This window comes from Peromyscus californicus, unplaced genomic scaffold (genome assembly GCF_007827085.1).
Source record: "Peromyscus californicus insignis strain IS unplaced genomic scaffold, ASM782708v3 Scaffold_10__1_contigs__length_136768540, whole genome shotgun sequence".
Lineage (NCBI taxonomy): Eukaryota > Metazoa > Chordata > Mammalia > Rodentia > Cricetidae > Peromyscus > Peromyscus californicus.
The window spans coordinates 91,851,356-91,868,375 of NW_026294391.1; the positions used below are offsets into that span (position 1 = coordinate 91,851,356).

General features: G+C 41.5%; 2 protein-coding genes across 10 annotated transcripts in view; both read right to left on the reverse strand.

Moving 5' to 3' along the window:
• On the reverse strand, positions 1–2,286 carry LOC128115637 (protein phosphatase 1A-like). The gene has a single exon (XM_052746526.1). It carries the CDS (start codon positions 1,969–1,971, stop codon positions 829–831), a length of 1,143 nt encoding a protein of 380 aa, XP_052602486.1. The 5' UTR covers positions 1,972–2,286; the 3' UTR covers positions 1–828.
• A 7,473-nt stretch (positions 2,287–9,759) lies between these two features.
• Positions 9,760–17,020, reverse strand: part of Acsl4 (acyl-CoA synthetase long chain family member 4) — a 77,270-nt gene continuing 70,009 nt past the window's right edge. For all 9 annotated transcript variants that reach the window (XM_052737205.1, XM_052737179.1, XM_052737188.1 and 6 more), the window contains one exon: positions 9,760–12,620. In XM_052737205.1, coding sequence (XP_052593165.1) covers positions 12,463–12,620 — 158 coding nt within the window. In that variant the 3' untranslated portion in view covers positions 9,760–12,462. The remainder of the gene's footprint in view (positions 12,621–17,020) is intronic.

A 17,020-nucleotide genomic window follows, 5' to 3' on the forward strand; every position in this document is an offset into this window, starting at 1 on the left:
TAAATAGTAATTGTACTCTTTTTCTTGTTTATTAAACCAAGCTTTATTGATAACATGGAACTCAGAATATATTACTAGGAACAGCAGCAGGCCCAGCCAATCATGATAGGAAAAAAATGTGGCAGTCTCCTACTGTGTAGGAAGCTGCTGCTTACCAATTAGTAACTGAATGTACTCATAAAGAGGTGCAAAGAATCAAGGCATCTTAGTCCAAAACTAATACTCTCATGAATATATGGTCTCACCTGCAGCGCTCTAGGCTGCAAGGAGAGAATTTCCTAGAGACAGGTAAGAGGAATGGCTGTATTGCCAGAACACAGACAGTTTTCCAGAACTCCCTGGATATTGAGCTTTGTAGGATTTTGGAAGTCTTCACTGCCATGTGCACATGAGCATCTAGCTATGTGGCTGCTGCTTTCCCTATCCCAAGCCCAAGTCCAAACACAGCATGACTGACTATATCTGTTGTGTCACACAACAAGCCAAACCTCTCCTTTATCATTGATAGTGATTTCAAAGCAGTTCATAATTAAATACGAGCACTTTGAACAAGGACAATTACACTTTACAAAGAAACAAAATCATACAACAAAAATTGCTGTATGATTTAAAATATGAATTACGGCTTGAAATCACGGTTACATAAGTCTCAAATTCACAATTAAAAAAAAAATCCGTTCGGAGTGGCTGTTCCACTGTTGAAGCTCTCTGGTGTAGTCCTTCACCTATGTTGTACCCCTTCTGTAAAGTTGGTGACCGATGTTAAAAGGTTGAGCTCTACTTTCCTTCGGAGGTGAAGGCGAGTCCATGGCTAGATGCGCAGCTTTACTACATATCATCAATTGTAGAATCAGTGTCATCACTTTTGTAAGAATTCAGTCTATTGTAAACAGCTTCAATTATATTCCGCTTGCTTGCCAATTCACCCCCTGGTGGGAGGTTGGGGATGTTCTCACTTGCTAACACTCGCATCACATGGGCTAAGTCAGGGACATCTTCCCCCTGCCTCTTCATGATTTCTTCTACTCTGCCTTCCAGGAATTTGTCCAGCTCTGCCTCCTTCTTCACCGCTTCCTCTGTGACTTTAGGTGCCTTGGGAAAACAGATCAAAATCACACTCATGTTGTCTCGACTTCCCTTATACAAACAGGTGTCGACTACTTCATTGCAAACTTTCTTGAGGTCATCACTGACTTCAAGTCTGGATCTCACAAAGTCACAGAGCTCTTCGTTTCCCATGACGTCCCAGATACCATCACATGCAAGAATAATAAACTGATCACTCTCTTCAGACCTTTCAATATCATGGACTTCTGGCTCCGGTGAGACGAGCTGCTCTGTGGGACCTTTTCCATGGACGCATTTGTAATCGAAATCCCCAAGGGCCCTTGACACAGCCAGAGCTCCGTTCACACGCTGAATCATCACAGAGCCCCCTGCATTCTGAATTCGTTCTTTTTCCAGCGGATTGCTTGGTTTGTGATCTTGTGTGAAGAAGTGAACTTTCTTGTTCCTACAAAGTAAACCTCTCGAGTCTCCACAGTTAATGAAATAAATATGTTGCGGAGAAATTAAGACCCCCACAGCTGTCGACCCACTTCTATCTGCACCATGTTTCTTCTCTGACATAACTCTCATGTGTTCATCAATCTCCAGAAACCCTGTTCTGATTCCATTCTTTACATTTTCCACAGAAGGTGCTCCTGCAGAGCCTTTAAAATCCTTATTATTGGTGATATGATCTAACAAATGCTCACAGCAGTATTTGGCAACCTGAGAACCAGCATGCCCATCATACACAGCAAAGAATGACCACGTCTCAAGTCCGCTTGGCAAACGGGTTACAGCTGTATGCGCATCCTCCATTTCGACTCGCCAACCTTGCATGCTGCTTAGGCCATATCGCAACCCATTCCCCTGTCCCTGGGCATTATGCTTTTCCATCTTTGGCTTGTCTAAAAAGGCCCCCATTATGACTTGATCTTCTAGGTCCGGAGCAGCCGCGGACGGGTGGGTCCCTTGGTCGACCGGGGCGGGGGCGGGGGCGGCGGCGGCGGCGGCGGCGACGGCGACGGCGGCCAGGCACGGGGTCCCGCGGCGGCAACCGGGCCCGGGTGAAGGAGGGGAGGAGCCGGGCTGGGCCCCGGGCTCTTGGAGCCCTCGCGGCTCAGATCATCCGGGCGTGGGAGCCGGAGGCAGAGAGAGGGACCCGCGGGAGGTGGAGGAGGCGCCCGGGACTCCGCTCGCCGCCCGACCAGCCTGGGGCCCCCTTTCCCCAGCCCCAGCCACACGATCGCGAGCTGTCGACCCGGCCGGCGCCGAGACCACGGCGTTCTTAATTGTACATTTTTTAAAAAACCTGACAAATGTTAATATGTCACGACCATCACTCCAAGTCCCTCTTTGTCCCGTCCTAAGCACTTTTCTCCTTAATCCAGAGGCAAATATTTTGTAAAGTTTCTCCATTGTTGATTAGTCTTGCCTGTTAATGGCGGGTCATAATAAGTAGAATCTTGCAGCCTGAGTTCTTTTAGGTAAGCCTTAATATTCTAAGATGGCTACTGAGCACAGACTTCGAGACACAAACACTGTGAATGGGCCCAACATGTACATATGCCAGGTATCCCCTCCCGACCAGATAGACGCCCCCAGCTTTTCCCCCAGGCTGTTCCCACCCGGTATCTTGCGCTCTCTCTCTCCAGCTGTGTAGCAGAAACTCCTATAGCCCTGGCTCCCCGATAGAAACGGAAAACACAGGCTCAATAAATGAAAACAAATTGTAGGCTCCACTTCAGCGTTTAGTGGCTCCTGATAAAAACAAATCGTCTTGCTATACATTTCATTTTTATTATTGAATACTTTTGAAGAGGTGGATGATATAACAACACTCAACATGCATATATTTTAGTCAATGAAAATTTTTATTGAGCACTTGCTACTAAGTGCCAGGCATGCTAAGACGGGAGTGTAGCTGCCAAACAAAGTCCCTGTACTGTATGTATTAGAGCCAGAAGAGACACATGACAAGAGTATATGGGAAGGGGTGTGCTAAGTTCTAGGAAGAACAATAAAACATAAAAAGAATAATGAAATATGATTTCATATACATATTATATATATAAAGACTTCTTTTGTGTGTGCATGTACACATGTGTTCATGTGTATGCAGATGCTCGTGCACACGTGTATGTGTGTGCAGCACCACACCTAGCTTTTTTGTGGATCCTGGGAACTGAACTAAGGTCCTCACACTTACAAGGCAAGTGCTTTACTGAATGAACCATCTTCCTAGCTGAAAAATACTTAAAAAAAATTAAATGATCCTAATTGTACGTACCGAAGGCATTTAGTGGGGTATTTCCACATAGTATTGCACATAGTGGATATTGATCACATCCATTTCTCCTTTTTTCCATTCTTACTTCCACCACCCTGCTCCAGTAAACATTATTCTATTTTGAGGTCACCTTTCAGGCTCTACATGAGCAAGGGCAAGCAATACTTGTACTTGTGTCTGCCTTCTTTGGTTTCATATGCAGTTCTCCAGTTCCACCCACGTTGCTGAAATGGCCTGATTTCACCCTTCTGAATGGCTGAGTAGTACTACACTGTGTGTGGTGGTGGTTTGAATAAGAATGGACCCCGTAGGCTCATATATTTGAAATATAAGTTTCCAGTTGGTGGACTGTTTAGGAATTTGGAGAGACAGCCTTATTGGAGGAGGTTTGTCACTGGGGGTGGGTTTTGAGGTTTCAAAACCCCAGAACAGACCCATTCTCCCTGGCTCTCTCTGCCTCTAACTTGCCAATAAGATGTAAGCTAGCAGCTATGGCTTCAGCACCATGTCTGCCTGTCTGCTGCCATGCTGCCCACCATGACGATATGAATTCACCCTCTGAAAACTGTAAGCAAGCCCCCAATTAAGTGCTTCCTTTTATAAGTTGCCTTCATCATAGTGTCTCTTCACAGCAATAGAGTAGTAGCTAATAGTGTGCATATAGCATATTTTCTTTATGCACTCATTTGTTGATAGGCATCTAGGCTGGTTCCATATCTTAGCTGTTGTGAATAGCATAGACATGGGCAAATGGGTATCTCTCTTGAACAATGACTTCTATCCTTTGGCTTCCTATGCAGGAGTGGGATCATTGGATCATATGGTCATTATACATTTAGGTTTTTTCCCCAAGTACCCCCAACTCATTTCCCACAGTGGTGGCATTAAGTTGCATTCCCACCAACAATGTATATAGCACTCCCTTTTAAGGATAAGACTTCTTTTATTCAGCTGAGTGTTTTCAACAATCATCAGTGCTCTTGCAAGTATCTGCAGTCTGTTTCTTAGCATTGCTGAGCAGGACTTAATTGCTGGACTCCATGATTTTTTTTTTTATTTTTATTTTGCAATACAATTCAGTTCTACATATCAGCCACGGATTCCCTTGTTCTCCCCCCTTCCGCCCCCCTCACCTTCCCCCCAGCCCACCCCCCATTCTTACCTCCTCCAGGGCAAACCATGATTTTTTTTAATTCATTTTCCTAGTGATGCACACATAGGATGTTTCTATTTTCTGGCTATTAGAGACACACTGTTGTGGGTGGTATTATAGATATCCTCTTCAGGATATACGTATCCCTTTTCCTTAGGCAAGTATCTAGGGGTAGAAATTCTCAGTTGTAGGAAAGATGTGCTTTCTCTCTCTGTCTCTCTCTCTCTGTCTCTGTCTCTCTGTCTCTCTCTGTCTCTCTGTCTCTCTGTCTCTCTGTCTCTCTGTCTCTCTGTCTCTCTCTCTCTCTCTCTCTCTCTCTCTCTCTCTCTCTCTCTCTTTTCAGAGCTGAGGACCGAACCCATGGCCTTGCACTTGCTAGGCAAGCACTCTACCACGGAGCTAAATCCCCAACCCGTGGTTTAGTTTTATAAGCAACTGCCAAACTGTTTTTGAAGTTTTATGCTCCCCCAAGTAATGGATGAGGAATTCAATCGCATGTGACTACTTTTGCAGTCCTCTGCTTCATTCATATACACAACCTTGTCTTGCATTTAGGAAATGGATTTGCCTCTGTACTTCTAAGAAGGGAAAGTCTGGTTTTAGGTCTTAGCTGCCCCCAAGTTTGATGATCACTAAATGGACAACCATACAAGTTACCAAACTGTGAGCACCAGCCCTGTGGAGTAATCACTTTTATTGAAGTGTATGTGTTCTATCACTGTGTTAAGCACTTTCCATGGAGAATCTCGGTCCGTCCTTAATGATAACTCTGTGCAGTAGGCCCAACACCACTCCCATTATATAGGTGAGGACACTGAAGCCCAATAGGTGAGGAAACCGAGATGTTAAGTATCTTGCTCCAAATCACATAGGTGGCCAATCTGAAATTTGAACCAAATCTTCAGAATCCTGTTATTGTCTGTATCCAAAGGACAGCAGGGGGAAAGTGTTTCTAAGTAGGATGTCTCATCAGCCTTCGTGTTTTACAGACACTGAGAGGACGAAGGTGGACATAAAAGAAGAGACTTAGCTAATAGGAAAGCTACCAGAATCCAAATATGCCATTTTTCCAGGCAGGAAATATTTCCATTCCACTGCTCAACTTCTTTTCAGGCTTTGGGCAAATCCTTATTTTACTGCTAGCTTGTTAATGGTGCCAAGGATCTACAAAGCACTTGGAGATCTTTGAAAAGAGTCCATGCATTTAAAAGAATGAAGTAGGTTAACCTTCCCTTTGGGGCCAAGACATAGGTCATGAAATGAAATTGGTTAGATTTGTGCCAATTCCTGCCTGGACATTATCTGGAAAATGTCCCCACTACCAATTCAGTCTTCTCTGAACAAGAGAAGAAAACAGTGTGCTGCTACCCTGCTTTGGAACATTCAGTGGGAAGGAATGGGAACACAAAGTGTGAGGGGCACTTGGACTCCCACAGCGCCATCTGGTGGCAGACTGGAGTTTTCACATTTCGTCAGAACTTTTTGCAACTAATAAATATTTCTAGTGGTTGGGGCCCAGAGAGAGGACCCTTCCTGGCTGAGGTGGAGCTAAAATTCCCAAGAGGGCAAAGGAATGACTGATGCTAGCCAGACCACTATAACAGAGGGGTGCTGAAAGCACTGGTAGAGGTCAGTAGCAAGTCACATGCTTAAGAATAAATAGCAAATCCATGGGCTGGAGAGATGGCTCAGCAGTTTAAAAACACTGACTGCTTTTCCAGAGGACCTGGGTTCAATTCCCAGCACTCACATGGCAGCTCTCATGTCGGAGGCTGCCGTCAGCTGGGTAGCTGGGTAAAAGGCACGCAGAGTGAAGAAACAAGGAAGAAGACAGAAAAGAGTCGAGAGGTCTGCCGGTCAATGCTGGACAGCCCCGAATTTATTTCCAGCCAGCTTATATACAGTTTGGAAGGACAGAGGTAGAACTGTGCACAGCGCAGGCATTCAACCACTATCTATCCTGCCTGCATGAAGGAGCAGGCAGTTCCTTTTTCTATCTCAGTGTACTTCTGGCTGGCATCAGCAGCCTGCGTCTAGCTAGATAGTGTGTTCCTTCTTGTGGGCTAATCAGGACTTTCTCACAGCCCTTGAAGAAGACTCCATGGGCTCATCAGGACTTTCTCACAGCCTTGGAGCAAACAACTCTATTGCCTCAGAACAGACTTCGGATTCAAACTGGGAAACTGAGTCAGTTGCGGGCTCCCACACTCACAACTGTCTGCAACTCCAGTTCCAGAGGGTCTGATACTCTCACACGGACATACATGCAGGCAAAACATCAACGCTATGAAATACATTGATTAATTTAAAATAGCAGAGCCAGCTGGGTGGTGGTGGTACATGCCTTTAATCCCAGAACTGGAGGAGGCAGAGGCAGGAGGATCTCTGAGTTCCAGCCTGGTCTACCAGGATAGCCAGAGCTACACCGAGAAACCCTGTCTTGAAAACCAGGAGAAAAAAAATTAGCAGATCCAGTCTCATGGAAACCTTTGAACCCGCGCCTGAGGTGCATCTTGGCCACCTAGATGTCACTCCAGTTTCCCTATCCATACACTGGAGAGAACAACCGTGTTTACCATTGGAGTTGTGACAAAAGGTTGAATATGAAAATGCTTGTACTTAGCACACACAGAGCCTGGCATATATTAAGCATGATTATTTCTTTCTCAACAGTAAGGGTGTGGCGCTGTGAAACCAACCAGGAGAGGGGCTTTTTTTTCTCGGGTTTTTTTTTATTAAAGAATACAAAATTTCTTTTGCCGGGCAGTGGTGGTGCACGCCTTTAAACCCCAGCACTCGGGAGGCAGAGCCAGGTGAATCTCTGTGAGTTCGAGGCCAGCGTGGGCTACCAAGTGAGTTCCAGGAAAGGTGCAAAGCTACACAGAGAAACCCTGTCTCGAAAAACAAAAAAGCAGACAAACAAACGAACAAAAATCTTTTTAAAAAATGACGCTTCCTGGTGGTCTAGTGGTTAGGATCAGGAGAGAGGCTTTTAACTGAACCTGGGAGAACACAGGGCATACTTTCCTGAGATGACCTTTGAGCTTTAACTCTCTGCTCTTTGTGCCTGTGGAATGCTATATTTAACACATTCAAGGAAAAAGCAGGGCTCACTTCCTTCACTTGTACATCAGTGGGGAAGGTCTCCATATGGGGGTAGCAGGAATCTTGGTGAGTGCTTTTGCGTTGGAAAATGATACGGGAACATTTAGGAATTAGTGAAATCAGGCCCCAGACCATGAAAGAAATTGTTCCCACAGTGAGTAGACAGAGCCTGCCTTGAAATTCAATGCTGAGAGAAAAATGAAGACCAGTTGTGTCAACTGCCATCTGTCTGAAGTTTGACTTTGTTCTTGGATAGTAATGCTTCAGGGGCTCATGATTCATCCAGCAATATGTTAAATATGTGATGGAGTCTGCTAGTTTCCCATTGCCTCAAAGCATAAGCAAATCTGGGTGCCTCTGCTGCTCTCCAAACTCTCTGGGCCACAGCATGAGCACATCTGATGGCTGTCCTATTGTTCACCTCCCCTGCAAATCCTTAGCATGCCAGGGTATCCAAATTGCACTCATCCTTAGCCTATTTCTTCCTCAGATACTCTGTAGCCAGCACAGATGTGCTTAAGACTAGCAGAGTGCCTGTTTGTGAAGAGCCTATGGCAGACTGCCTGGACAACAGACAAGAAAACACCAGGCGTTACCACGCTAAGAACAGAAGTCTGTCTAAAAGAGTGCTTTGCAACTGTTTCCATTCCTCAGAAGATGTGATAATAAAAATTGATCCCCTGGGAAAAGTGGGTAAGAATGCAACCTGCCAGGAGTTTGGGCCACCCTGAAGGCAGAGGGCATCAGTATCTCAGGCACACATGGAATCTTATGGAGATTCCTGGTGAATGACCTCACTTCACATAGTCTCTAAGGCTGTTGGGAAGAACATTCTCTCTCTCTCTCTCTCTCCCTCTCTCCCCTCCCCCTCCCTCTTTCTGTGTATGTGTGTGTGTGTTGACAGGCCAAATGGAAAATTACACTCCTTGTTACTATCAAGCTTTGGTGAGATTCACTCTTGCCTCTTTTGTATTAGTTTAACACTAGAGGCTTTCAAAGAAGTCTTCTCAGATACTGAACTACTAAAGGCCTCTGCCTTTTCCAAATTCCTACAGAGGAAGACTCTTCAGCTCACAGTTGTGCTTCTGAGACACACTGGGTTACATGTGATCAGAGCACAAGACATCTTGTCTTCTGTAGTATCTAGCAGGATCAGACAAAGCTCAGGTTCACTTCCTAAGTGTTGTGTTCTAAGACAGAGGGAATCTAATAGGCTCGGACTTGACAGGACTTTAAAGCTGCTTTCTGAAGGCAGCCCACTACTCTACTGGGCTTGTCTTTAAAAATGTCTGGCTGTATGTGGTGGTGTACACCTGGAATCCCAGTACTAAGGAGGCTGAATTAATAATTCTAAATTTGAGGCCAACCTGGGCTACACAGCAACCCTCTCACTAAAGAAGGGTGAGATAGGGATGTGGCTCAGTGCCTAAGAACGGGCAAGACCTTATTTTCCATCCTCAGCACCAAATAGTAAACTTTTAAGAGGCTACATCTAAGAGCGAGAACTCTTGTTTAGCATACAAAAGACTCCAAGAAAGAGGGGGGGAAGGGCTGGAGAGAGGGAAAGGGTGGGAGAGAGACAGAGAGGGAGACAGAGAGGGAGAGGGAGAGAAGGTTTGCTTATGATTACAAAGGGAGGCACAGAATGAGCCTGGGTTTCTGGCCTCTAAATCCAAACAGTTTTTCCCACAAACTCTTCAATGATAGAGAATTCTTTGATTCTGGTGTGCTGGTCAATAGTTTCAAAGCACCTGACAGATGAATGAATAGTCTAGTTACGGTATTATCATAATAGCTAATGTAAGGTATTGCTCTAAACACTTTACTTTTCTACTGTCCTAACAACCCGACAGAGTAGATCCTGTTATCAAACCGCTCCATTTTCCCAGACAGAGAATTGCAGCTCTGGAATGTTAACTTGCCTGAAGTCGCCAAACCAGAGGTTAAAAAACAAGAAATAGAGTTTTAGTATTCAAGGTATTCAACTCACTGTATTAAAGTAATAGCTCTCGGTTCAAATAAACCAAACTAATGGGTCGGATTTATGTAAGCTAGGTTAGCCACTTAATGTAATTCCACATACCCAAACATACTACTTAAAAGGCCTAGGTAACATTCAAATGTATAGATTTTTATGTCGACATGTAAGTAAAAACAAATTGGCTTGATAACATGGGTGGATTTATTTCATAAGATTCAAGTGCAAACTTAAAAATAAGAACAAACAAAGCTTTTCAAGAGTAAACACAAAAAATCTAAGTAACAATCCTACAATCGTGCATTTTAACAGAAAGTACAAATATGAATACAAAATTTGTAACTACATTCAAAATTAAAATTATTTCTCTCCAGTTCCCAAATGTCACACAATCTTTAACCTGTTCTCCTCAGCTTGTCACTGTAGAAACATTTGTCATATGCTACTGGGAAACTATAGGCAAAGATTACTAATCAGTCTCTAGGAACAAAGAAAAAGGACTCTCCCTCAGTTTAGACTACATGAATCATTCACCTGCATTTCAGTTCTTAAAGGTCATAAAATCATACCTTCAGTCTAAATAAAAAAGAATGAGTACAAATATCAAGGAAACAAGACCCTTTCATGTAATCAAAGCAAAAAATCATGAGTGTTCAACTTAGAAATGCTCACACTTATAATCAATATTAAGTACAGCTTTATTTGATGGCTGACATGTAATAATAACTGTGAACAGTTGAAATAGGTATAAAAATGGAGATCAAAATCTTTAGGCTCAAATACTTAAAAAGTCACTATGAATATGGAAAATATTTCTGTTTACATAAACATGTATATTTCTGATGAAAAGTCAGGGGGGCAGTGGCATCTCCCTGGTCCCTTAACATGTTTGGATTTTCATGAAGAATTAGCAGCACCCAACCTTAAGTGTTAATTACGTGATTCTTAAGGACCTAGTCAACAGATTAGTTGGCAGTGTTCCAGCTTTTGGGAGATGGGGTGGGTGGGGTGCAAGTATCTGAAGTAAGATAGTATGTATGCACTCACATTTAAAACCGCCATTCCAAGTGGAAACACAGATTGGAAAAGCCAACGAAAACCACCGTTAAAGGATTAACAGGGGGCAGGAGGAAATAGAAGCTGAATAGTAGTCTACTTGATAATGTCTTTTCACGCTTCAAAGGCAAGTTGAGAAGCATGAGAATACTCACATATAACTTCAGGGAAAACTTGCCTCCAATTTTATTTTGCAGAACATTGAAAAAAAACTTTTTATAAAAACCTTCGCTGTTGCTTATAATACCAGATGATTTTTTCCTTATTACCACCATATACATAACATTTAAATAATTTCTTTATAAATATTTTAGAGCACAAAGAACTCATTTTGTTGCAGTGGTGGCCCACATCTGTACAACGCAATGTAAGCAACATATATATATGTATATATATACACATGTGTGTGTATAAAATGATTACGAAAAAGTGCAAAGAATAACAGTATTAAGAATTTTTGCTTTTTACAGTAACTATGGTTCAAGTGCGAAGATCTATCAAGAATATATAATCCCAGACTATACTGAAGATTTAAAAAGAAACCCACACCCCAAGTTACTGCACAGACAGTCCTTAATCAAGTAACTCTGCCCTCCTCCCCAATCTAGCATTTCCAGTCTCTGACTGTCCACAAACAGGTTAAGTGGTAACAGTGTTTTCTTCCCTTTTACCTCCCCAGGCTCATCCAAGACAATTAATCACCCGTACGTAGGCTGGAATGAGATTCTGGGGAAGTCACTTATAACCCGCTTTGCTGAAATTAAAGCAAAATGAAAGGCCCTCTGAAATGCACACTACTGATCAAGAATCAAATCAGCGACAGCGAACAGACCATAAATTACAAATGTAATTTAATACAAGCACGTTTTAAAATCAAGCCCCATTATCAAAGAGAAATTCAGAGTCTAAATCTCTTTTTCCCAGGTTCAGTGCTATGCCAGGATCCTAATTCTGAATCTTTAGGATTCCATGAGCTTTCTAACAGAAAAACAATGTTATCTTGTGGAATTTCGATGGACTCTGTGTCATTTTCCTCTTGGTCTCTGTCTTTCACTAGAGCACACACAGAAAGGCCACCTTTACAAAGTGTACTTTCCTCTTAAGACATTCAGATAATTACAGTTGCTGATTTTAGTTCTCAGGCTTCCAAAGGACAAGTTGAGCTTCCCTTCAAACATGTTACTAGATATTTTTGGTATGTATAGGTTGTTTTATTCTTAACTTCAGGCACTGTAATTATTCACAATATTGCAATGATTCTACGTCTAACCTACATGACAATTATGATCTTAAAATAATACCTTCTAAGATGCTGACTCCATATTACATTACAACTGATTTTTTCCCCTTCAAGGTAAATGGTTGGAAGAGAATTTTAAAGACCTGCGGCACTTCTGCTTCGAGTAGTGTTAATACATAATTTTGTCATGATTACTATTGAAACTTCTCAGCTAGGAAGACAATAGACATTGGAAGCTGTAATTTTCCTCAACTATATCTACTCCATCTCCAATTAATTTACTTTAGCATGAAGTATCTTCTCTTTCTAAAAACAAGTGTCTCTAAGGCTAATTTTTAAAAACAGAATTTCTGCTCTAAAATTAATAACACAGCTAAAGGGAAATGTCTTTTCAATTTCAGCTTCACTAGAACTATGCAAAACTAAGTTAAAGTAGACTCAACTATTTTAACCACTTTTGGTTGTTTGTTTTTTTGTGTGTCTTTAGAAGATATACCTTACATTCTAACAGATAGATCAACAAAGGTTTAACCTCTAGAACTGAAAAACCATCAGGCCACCTCCTGTGCAAATGAAAGGAAGAGAGCAACATTTTATTTGCCCCCATACATTCGCTCAATGTCCTTGAGATAATGGTTCTTCAGTTCCTTCCTTTTCAGCTTGAAGGCATCTGTTACCAAACCAGTTTCAGGGGTCCATGGCTCTGGGCTTAACCGAACCTTGATTGGAATTTCAAATCGCTCCAATTTCACTGAAATAAAAAAAAAAGGAAGAGAAGGGTAGGAGAGAGGCAAGGAGGATAGAAAGGAGGAGGAAGGGAGGAGAAAGGAAGAGAAAAACAATGAATAAAACATAAATTTTTCAGAACTGACAGCCTAGATGATGCAATAAAAGAGAAAATGTGTTTATTGGTATGTCAGACAGTTATTAACAAGATGACTACCTTTCTCAAGGTTTGCACAGGCAGTTTTGCTCACACAAACACACACCACATCTTCCTCTTCACAGCCTTCATACTGCTGTTCCTCTTCCTGGGATGGCTGTCCATCCAGATGTCCATTAACATCCAGAATTCTTCTAACTACTTGTAACAAAAAGACGACTAGATATTTTTGTCCCCCCCATATATCATATATCTCTATATGTGTGTGTTATGTATATATTCTTATATTATGACTATACTTTCTTCAATGCCTGTATGTCTCTTCAAAGATTATATATTTGTCTCAACTACTACAATGCAAGCTCCATGAAATTAGGGTCTTTATTTTATTAACCAGACCTATGGACTAGACCAAGAGCTCTCAATAAATACATACAAATCTATTAAATCATTCCATAAAAAGTTAAACCTCTAGGAAAATATTCCTTATAAGTTGTATTATATATTCAAATGTGAACCAAGATGGTATTTATTTGGTATGATGATAGTATTTAAATGGTGTAAGACCAGACACAGCACATGTACATATTATGTAAGTGCTATACAAGTCAATATATGTTTGGAGAAGTATAAGAAATCAAGAAGGTGAGGGGGCGGGAGGGGGGAGAACAAGGGAATTCGTGGCTGATATGTAGAACTGAATTGTATTGCAAAAGAAAAAAAAGAAATCAAGAACATAGAAATAGCTGGGGTTGACATATACCTCTAATCCCAGAACTCAGGAGGCAGCAGCAGGTGGATCTCTGTGAGTTCCAAGCCAGACAGGGCTACACAGTGAATGAGACTCTGTTATACAAATTAAAATATCAATAATAAAAAAGAACAGAGTATCAATTATATTAGCCTATTTCTTACAATCCTCCAAGGTGTATGTATTAACATAAGCTCATTCTTAAAATTCCGAAGGCCAAACATGTTACTCTGCATGTGAGCTTGATTTATTTTATTGAATGACTTAAAAATAACACTTGTGCATATTTACAAAGCAGCCTTGGTGACATTAAAAACCGAAAATATAATGCTGAATATGAAAAATAATCTCTCACATATAACTTAGCATCATGTTACCCCAAGTAATGCCTAAGCAGGTAGCAAAAGAACATAAAACTTGCTTGAGTTAACAATGTCTACTCTACTCTTATATTATGGCTCAGTTACAGAAAGGTACCTGAAATATTTGCTGCCTGGCTTATATCTAGATCTCAAAGGAAATTTCAATTATAGATTTGGTTCCAAAAACTTTCATTTCCTTTTACTTTCCCTACTCACAAAGGTCTAATTCCAAAAACACTGAAAAAAATTGGTACACCATTTCAGTTGTACACAAGCCAATGAAAGCACGTTTTTGAATGTTCCTCCTATATTTCATCTTTAGCTAAATTGCCATTTAAAGTATAACAAAAAGGGATGCTCCTAGGAGTTTCACTCTGGGAATTCCCAGTCATTGCTTTATATTAAAGAGAGAAATGGACAATCACAGCTTCATACGAGAAGAATGAAAGGACTGTTAGCAAATGAGAAAAGTAAGAAGAATGAAGAACAAATAATTTTACATGTGCATTTTCTCCAAATCACCTGCAGGTGGCAGCATATAAGTGGTTGGTTGTGTGTGTGTGTGTGTGTGTGTGTGTGTGTGTGTGTGTGTGTGTGTGTGTGCAGGTGGCAGCATATAAGTGGTTGGTTTTGTGTGTGTGTGTGAGAGAGAGTGAGAGAGAGAGAGAGAGAGAGAGAGAGAGAGAGAGAGAGAGAGAGAGAGAGAGAGACACAGACAGACAGACAGACAGACAGACAGACAGGAGAGACAGAGAACAAGAACCACAAGTGTGAAACACATGTAGGCCAGTGAAACAGTGAAAGGAACTGGCTTCCCTGGAGCTAGAGCTACAGGCTCATGATTATCATTCAGTATCCAAATCACACATATTTTAATTACATTATCTCACTCCAAGAACAGGAAAGTTATGAAGGACTGGGGCTTTTCTTCTACTTTCTATATACAATGCAGCTTTGTTTTCCCTAGTTAACTTCATGCAGTTAAACACACAGTGATTTAAGTTACCTTCTACTTCATTAGAAGTCTCAAGAGAATGACTAAGGATAACTGGAGGGATACCTCCAGTGGGCAGGCCACTGGTTGAAATAGTTTATGAAATACTATATTGAAATAAAAATCAAAATGTGTATCAAAGGTTCTCAAAGCCTGGTGACAATAACATAAAATTTATTTTATAAATAGTCAATAAAATTACCTTGAAGAAAGCATCAAGGCATACTACATACTTAAGTACCTTTACAATGTGATTGTTTCAATAGGAAATAGTTATTTAAATTTTTATAGTGCTCAGGGTTCAGAAAGTTCTTGGGAGAAAATAGATATATTGAGTTAAAAAAAGCTATTATTATAAACTATATTTTAAAAGCAAAATGAAATCTAAGTTGCCTTTTAAAATAAAGAGAAACGTGGCAGCACTACTAAAGAAATGTCTGACAGAAATAAAAGCCAGTGGAACAGCCGGGCGGCGGTGGCGCACGCCTTTAGTCCCAGCACTCGGGAGGCAGAGGCAGGCGGATCTCTGGGAGTTCGAGGCCAGCCTGGTCTATAGAATGAGATCCAGGATGGCCAGGGATGTTACACAGAGAAACACTGTCTTGAACATTCCCCACCCCCAAAAGATAGTGGGAACTTTCGTGATACAGGGACCACTTCAGTAATGAGGGGAAAAAAACTTCTACAAGGTCCTTTCCTTTTGACTCCAAAATTCCAGTCTAGCAATTTACACCAAGAGAACAGTCACACACAGGCTGAGAAGACAGCTCAGTTGCTAAAGCGCTTGTCTCATAAGCGTGAAGGCCTGAGTCTGATCCCTAATATCTACTTGAAAAGCTGGGTATGGTGACGTGCACTTGTACTCTCAGAGTTGGGGAGCAGTAAGGAACCCCCTGGCATTCCCAACCTAGCCTATCAAAGGAGTCGCAGGTCTCACTGAGAGACCCTTTCTCAAAGAAAGAAAGGTACACGGTTCCTAAGGAATGATCTCTGACCTCCACATACATAATATATGTACTCACCTGACCATGCATGCGCACAGACAGACAGACACATACACACAAACCAAAACTGTCACACACAAAAAATCATTTTGTAGAAATGATGTGTCATGGTTCACTAAAGTGGGGGAAAGTACTACTCACCTAAAAAAAAAAATCAAACAGATTAAATATTTATATACTGAAAATTTTTAAACATTAAAGTTGATAATGAAATTATATAGCCTCTGACTTAGAAAATGCTGATGATATTGTTAAGTAAAGTATATGCCCTAGATGGCAATCAGCAGAGGTAACTACAGCCAGGGGACTTTTACTTACCTCCTTATAATTTTCTGTATTATCCAATATTTCACAATTACAGCTAACTGATAACTAGGAAAATTACTTTCATCTTTTAATTAAAACAATACATTAAAAATTAGTAAAGAGCAACTTAACATAGGGAATACAGGGCTCCTCACTACTGTTCCTGAAAAGTGAATACCCTAAAATAATTTCTTTACTTGGGAGGCAGAGGTAAGGGGATCACTCCAAGTTCCAGGCTGTTTTATTTCTGTCAGACATTTCTTTAGTAATTAGGAAGCTCTCGGCTAGCCAGAGATACACAACGCAACACTGTCTCAAATAATACTAACTTTTTAAAGGAAAAAAGCTATTGACTTCAATGAAGTAAATGAAACAAGAGGGAAGAAAGGCACTGAATGGGAAAGTTCAAGTACGTTTAGAGAAGGAAAACAAAAGAATTACTGGTAACTGACCCAGGGAGGGCTCAAACTGCTGCCAACCAGGAAGGGCGCCAAGAGCACTCAATGGAAGACCTAGAGCAGGGAGCCCTGAGCATGTATGCCTCTGAAGACACAAAGAGTGGTAGGGTTGATCCTCATGTCCTCTCTCACCCTGTGCTGCCTTTCCAGAACCAGCCTGTCACCTAGATTACTTTTGGACGCAAGGACATGAGGAACAACAGAGCTAGAAAATAAGGCTGCCCCCCCAAAAATGGGGGGGGGGATAGTGAAGTTTTGCTATCAGAATGCTGGCAGTCAAACTAAGACCATCTAGATAGATTAGAGAGGCTGCATTAGAGAAAAGGAGTGGGCCAAGAGGGAGAAAAAAAAGGACGAACATATGAGGAACTTTTCAGCAAAGCCTAGGAGGCT